General features: G+C 42.8%; 1 protein-coding gene across 1 annotated transcript; it reads left to right on the top strand.

Moving 5' to 3' along the window:
• Window positions 1-297: 297 nt before the first annotated feature.
• Window positions 298-4,742, top strand: LOC134221414 (uncharacterized protein K02A2.6-like). Its single transcript, XM_062700604.1, has 3 exons — window positions 298-1,236; window positions 1,658-3,698; window positions 3,841-4,742. The coding sequence occupies exons 1-3, from the start codon at window positions 298-300 to the stop codon at window positions 4,740-4,742; spliced, it is 3,882 nt and encodes a 1,293-aa protein (XP_062556588.1).
• The last annotated feature ends 1,816 nt before the right edge of the window (window positions 4,743-6,558 follow it).

The raw sequence follows: 6,558 nt of genomic DNA, 5'->3' as shown, positions 1-6,558 counted from the left end.
CCAGATTTTATTAGTGGTAAAGAAAACCATTTGGTAAAGAAAACCAACTGAAAATAAAAATGGCGCGTCGGGACAACCGCCCTCATTGATATCTGCGGTGTGTAATGAAAACTACCCAGAACGGAACATCCGCCAAATTTAACAGCTGTGGTACGTAATGAAAACTGCCAGATGATTATTAAAAGAGAACAAGTTTTTTTTTTAAAACGAAAAAAATGTTGAAAAGAGCCCTCAAACTAAGAACTGTCTTCTTGGTATTATGTTTACAGATATTCGAAGCGATCGAAAGATTACAAAATGTCCGAAGGAAGATACGTGCGATTGAACCGCTTTAATGGTGGTAGTAGTGAAGAAGAAGAGTTTGCGACGACCGAGTGTTTGGAGGTAGGGAGGTTTGTTCGCGCTCCAGTTGTTCATGATGTCGACGGCGAGTATGAAGACCAAAATGATGGAGACCAGCAATACGACCCCCACCGGATTGAAACTGATACTAACTATGAAAACAACGCTTTGAAGAAGCAAGTCGCTGACATGGAGAAGAAGATCGCGGACCTGTCAGCTGAAGTTAAAAGTTCCCGGGAGCGTGATATCAGCAGAAATGATGCAGAGGAAAGTTGGAACAGCTTTCGCAATGGGCGATCGTCTCAGGCAGAGGGACATATCCCATCTATACGCTGGGACCAAATGAAGCCATTTCCAAAAAACGTCGCCGCAAATAAAATGTGGGAAGAATGGTCAAAATATATAGAAAACTTCGAAATCGCTGCATCGTTGTCCAATGCTATTGACCCCACGCGGCGATCGCAACTACTTTTTCTTTCGATGGGCGAGGAAATGCAGGGAATCGTTCGTGCTGCTAAATTAAGACCGAATTTGAACAGTGAAAACTGCTACGCAGACTTCATAAGAAACATCGAAGAACATCTAAGGTCCATGACCGACACCGCAGCGGAGCATGAAGCATTTTCGTCTATGCAGCAAGAGAAAGGAGAGACTGTGGTCGGTTTTCACGCCAGACTTATGCAGAAGGTGCGTCTATGCCGGTATAGTTCGTGTGACCAGGAGCGATTCGTGCGTGCTCAACTGCTCAAAGGTATGGCGAATCGCGAATTGGCTAGAACAGCGCGAACGTTTGGCCACGAGACGAACTTCATCGTGCAATCAGCAACGCGGGATGAAGCCTATCAAACGGAAACTATCCATGCAAGCCGATCGTATGATCAAACGGTCAACTATGTACGTAGTAATGTACAGGCCTCACGTAATGCTCCATTCAAGCGCAGAAGCGGATTCGATCATGCTGGAAGTCCACGAAACAATCAGTCTCGTTTCGATAAGAACTTTCGTAGTAGTCGACGAGAGCTGTGCTCGAGATGCAACAGGTGGGCACATCGCAATCGTCCATGTCCGGCGGCGAAGTTGAAGTGTAATAAATGCGGTAAACTTGGCCATTTTGCTGTAGTTTGCTAAGCGTGTACGAGTTCTCGAAGCTACCAGTCCCGTTCGTAATGCAAAATCTGAAGCAAGAGAGGAGGTAAATTGATTATTCTGATTTCATTGATTTTTTTTAATGTCTAAACAAAAATTTTGAAATACATCAACTTTGGCGACTAAATAAAACTTATTTTGTTCGACTTTTCTGTTACATTCTGAACAGCTGAATGCTCTAACCCTTGAAGATGTGTTGGTCGAATGCCGGCTGGGATCGTCTGCCCCCATTAAATTTCTCATTGATTCGGGTGCGGATGTCAACGTCGTTGGTGGAGACGATTGGAGTAAATTAAAAAAACAATATGTATCAGGATCAGCTAAGCTGGAACCCATAGCAACGCCTTTGGATAGAGGATTACGAGCGTATGGTACCGGAAAGCCTTTAAAGATAGATTTTGCCTTCAGAGCTCAAGTACAAGAGAAGAGTTCCGCACATTTTGTGACAGCCGATTTTTTAGTGGTCACGGATGGGAAGCGATCTTTGCTAGGCAGATCGACGGCAAATGATCTGAGGCTCCTTCTCGTAGGAACGCAGATTAACATTTGTGAGGTCACTTCAAACGATTATTTTCCAAAAATGCCCGGCGTGAAAATCAACTTTAGCATCGATCCTAGTATCCCACCTTCACGAAACGCTTACTATAACATTCCAGCTGCTTACCGGGAAGGCGCGCGGCAGCGACTGATGGAAATGGAAGCAAGCGGAATCATTGAAAGAGTTACGACGGCCCCGCAGTGGATAAGCGGAATGTCTGCGGTGGCAAAAGGCAAGGATGACTTCAGATTGGTAGTTAATATGAGAGCCCCGAATAAAGCCATCAAGCGTGAGTACTTCCGCTTACCGCTTGTAGACGAAATGAAGGTAAAATTACACGGAGCCAAATATTTCACTAAGCTGGACTTGAAAAATGCTTACTACCATCTCGAGCTCAGTGAGGAGTCCCGAGATTTGACGACGTTTCTAGCGGAGAATGCAATGTTCCGTTTTACGCGATTAATGTTTGGGGTAAATTGTGCCCCAGAGATTTTTCAGCGTGAAATGTGTCGAATCCTTGAGAAGGTAGAAAAGAAAATTATTTATATAGACGACATTCTACTTTTCGAGGACACTTTAGAGGAGCTACAAAGAAATGTAAATCAGGTGCTTGAAATCTTGCGAGCAAACAATCTAACGCTCAATACCAACAAGTGTGAATATGATAAAACTCAAATTACGTTCCTCGGTCATATGCTTGATAAAGATGGATTCCATATTGAAGACGCAAAAGTCAGTGCTATACGGAAATTCCGGAAACCTACCACAGTTTCCGAACTACGGAGCTTCCTAGGCCTTGCATCGTACGTGAGCCCCTACATACGGAATTTCGCTGAGATTTCTAATCCTCTTTGGTCTACAGTGGGAGTGAAACAATGGTACTGGGGTGAACGTCAGGAAAAATCATTTAACGATCTGAAGAAAGAAATAATTCGTTGCACTGTTGCCCTGGGTTATTTCGCAGAGAATGAGGATACTGTGCTTTACACAGATGCATCGCCGAACGCACTAGGTGCAGTTTTGGTCCAGGAGAGCGCTGGCAAGAATCCTCGGGTCATCAGTTTTGCATCCAAAGCATTAACGGAGACAGAGAAAAAATATGCTCAAAATCAACGGGAAGCCCTTGCCGCGGTCTGGGCCGTTGAGCATTTTTCTTATTTCTTATTGGGACGCCATTTTACATTGAGAACCGATGCCACAGGAGTGGCATTCATAATGAACCGATCTCGCGAAAATACAAAAAGAGCGTTAACTAGAGCGGACGGCTGGGCGCTTAGATTAAGCCCCTATAACTATACCATTGAGTATGTCAAAGGGAATGATAATATAGCAGATCCATCTTCGCGTTTGTATCAAGGAAGCGACAAACCTTTCGACGAGACATCAAGTCCTTGGGAAATAGCTCATCTTGAGGCCAACATCAAAAATTTCTTGACTGAGGAGGAAATCAAGCGGTGTACTGAGAGTGATAAAATACTACAGCAGGTCATTGAAGCGATGGACTCGGGCGATTGGCCAAAACATCTATGGAAGTTTCAAGCAGTGTCAGATGACCTATCTACGAAGAATGGTTTGCTAATAAAACTCGGATGCGTCGTAATACCGGAGCAGTTGCGCCAGAGGACATTAGAAGTAGCTCACAAGGGTCATCCGTTAGCGGCCAAGCTGAAAAGTATTTTAAGAGAAAGTATTTTTAAGAGAGCCTGGGATGGCTACAGACGCAGAGAATTGGGTAAAATCGTGTGAGATCTGTGCCATCAATGGTAGACCGGAAAAACCAACCCCGATGCAACGTATGTTTGCCCCGAGAACAGTGTGGGAGACGATTGCAGTGGATTTTAACGGTCCATATGCGAGATTCGGAGGAATATTGATATTGGTGATAATCGACTATAGATCGAGGTACGCAATTGCAAGACCGACGAAATCGACTTCTTTTGAGAATACTAGGAAGATCCTGGATGACGTCTTTAATAAGGAAGGATTCCCTAAGGCGATAAAATCAGACAACGGGCCGCCGTTCAACAGCGAAGAGTATAAAAATTATTGCATAGAAAGGGGGATTCAGCCTATTTTCTCAACTCCATTTTTCCCTCAGCAAAATGGATTAGTTGAGAATTTCATGAAAATCATCAACAAAGCCATGGCGACTTCATCATCAACCGGAAATAATTTCAATGCTGAACTACAGGCAGCTGTAAATGCACACAATTCGGCAGCTCATACAGTGACAAAAATGGCACCGGAAGTAGTCATGTATGGAAGGAAGATACACCGGGGGTTACCATTAATAAATCGAGGAAATGTAACCATAGATGAGCAGTTATTAAACGCGAGAGATATGAAGGCAAAGCTACAATCGAAAGAAGCTGAAGATATTCGACGGTGCGCTAAGCCGAGTCAAATTCGTCCTGGTGATATCGTTATAGTGGAACGACAATCAAAAGCTAAGGGTGAAACGAGATTTGATAGAACTCGTCACACTGTGGTACATGAGAATAATGGGAGCTTACTTCTAAGCGATGAAGATGGTCGTCTGGTACGGCGTCACGTCACTCAAACTAAACGGGTGCATCAATGGACAAACTCGGAATCAAAATCAGCAGCAGAAAGGGAAGATAACACCACTGATGTCACGGTTTCTGTTCGACCGTCAAGACTAAAAAGAGCGCCGACACACTTGTCTGACTACGTAAGACAAATCGAAATGAACTAAGGCTGTGAACCATTCCACCGATTCGTTTAACTTTTAGTTAAAATTTGACATTCCGATGGTTATTTTCCCATCGTGGTTAAAATTTTACTCCGAAGTCGACCCATTTGAGTTTTGACAGATTGATAGTTATTCGGAACGAAATGGATTTGGCGCCAATTTTCTCGCGAACAAAGTTTAACTATCGAACTGTCAAATCTAACCATGCTCCGGAGCAGGGTTATTTTTAACCACGGCGAAATAACCATCGAACTGTCAAATTTTAACTAAAAGTTAAACGAATCGGTGGAATGGTTCACAGCCTAAGTGACAAATAATTGATAAGGACAAAATAAATAAACACCGTTGTTTTTTTCTTCAGTTGAATTTAAAAAAAAAATAAAATAAAAAAAAAATACTCACAAATTTATTTTGGTATTAAGAATGTTTTTCGCATACGCAAAATTCCTTTTCCCATTATTGCTCTCGCTGCCGAGCCTCCGGAAGATGGCTCTGTCGAACATTTAGGGGTGAAAATCTTGTCAGTCCAGGGCCAAAGTCGTGAGCTGATTGCATATTTTCCACTCTCTCTGCAAGGTAATTTGCACATCACTGGATTGCCGAATACCGGTTACTCCATGCACCATCGCTCTTCTGGGTTGCATTACGTCGACGGGACGTTTCGTCTTTTCGTATTCCGGTGATCACAAAAAACTTGTGTTTCTTCGTCACTATCAGCATCGTCGACGTACGTATCCAGCAACAGGTACATGCTGGGTTAGCATCCGGGCACTTTACACAGCAAGTGGCGATAATTCCTCCGCTTGTTTTTTTTTCGTTTTCTTCAAATATTTGAAAAGACGATTGCACGGATCAAAAAAAACTGTATACAAAAAAGATGTACACATTGCCCTCATAAGAATTTATTCGTATTCAAACACGGGTAAAAATAAATGTAAACATCGCTCTCATATGGTGTCAAATGACGTCTTGATGCAACAGTCAGAAAGATGTCAAAGTACGACACGCCGTCAGTTGGCCACCTGTCAGTGAAAAATGGAAACTGGAGTCCAGAATAAAGCCTCATACACGTAGAAAAGAAAGTAGTCGTTTTGCTTAATTAATAAATACATATTTTGATATTTATCAATATTATTCCAAATTTTGCACCATCTTCGACCCATGCAAAAAAAAAAAATGTTATCACAACAGAATGTGTTTTACTGTTTCTTTATATACGGGGTCTTATGTCTTTATAAGAAATCGCAGGAAAGGAAGTGTTTTAAGGGATGTGGCATCAATGCAAGGATAATGTTTCGTTATTGATTTTGGATAATTTAGCCATAGAATGCTCGAGATAAAAACTCGAGCGTTGAAGCACTTGGAGTATTTTTTTCTTTGGAGAAGAGGGAGAATGTGAGGTGTATATCAGACTGTGTATGATCACCGTCTTACCCCTTGTATACATCAGTTGCTCTATAAGGTTGGTAGCGCCGTAAAGCAGACAACGATCGTCACAACGTTGGACGATCGTCATTGTGTGAAAACATCCAGACGAGGTAAGTCACATTTGTCGTCGGGCCGATTCTCCATACCAGGCGATTTGTTGTGCATTATGCAAAATGGCTGCTCTTCATTATGCCGCGTCTAGATAATTGCCTGGACAGATTCCACAGGAAGTACCATAAAACTTACACTGGGCTTTGTAGCCGTCAGGCTACTTGATACTTGATACTTGATGGGCTACAGCTCTTCGATGAACCTACGCCGAATGGAGTATCCTTCTCCACTAAACTCGATCCTGGACCAATCGCTTCCAGTCGCCCTGAACATTGAGTGC

The sequence above is a fragment of the Armigeres subalbatus genome, chromosome 3, assembly GCF_024139115.2.
Source record: "Armigeres subalbatus isolate Guangzhou_Male chromosome 3, GZ_Asu_2, whole genome shotgun sequence".
NCBI lineage: Eukaryota > Metazoa > Arthropoda > Insecta > Diptera > Culicidae > Armigeres > Armigeres subalbatus.
This window is presented reverse-complemented; position numbering and strand designations above follow the sequence as displayed.

What these genes read in the sequence shown, in the direction of transcription:
- LOC134221414 (XM_062700604.1), top strand. Translation starts at nt 298, where the DNA reads ATGTCCGAAGGAAGATACGTGCGATTGAACCGCTTTAATGGTGGTAGT. An exon ending in ATGATCAAACGGTCAACTAT is followed by an intron (nt 1,237 to 1,657) that starts GTACGTAGTAAT and finishes CATTCTGAACAG; the next exon opens with CTGAATGCTCTAACCCTTGA. An exon ending in GTTAGCGGCCAAGCTGAAAA is followed by an intron (nt 3,699 to 3,840) that starts GTATTTTAAGAG and finishes CCCCGAGAACAG; the next exon opens with TGTGGGAGACGATTGCAGTG.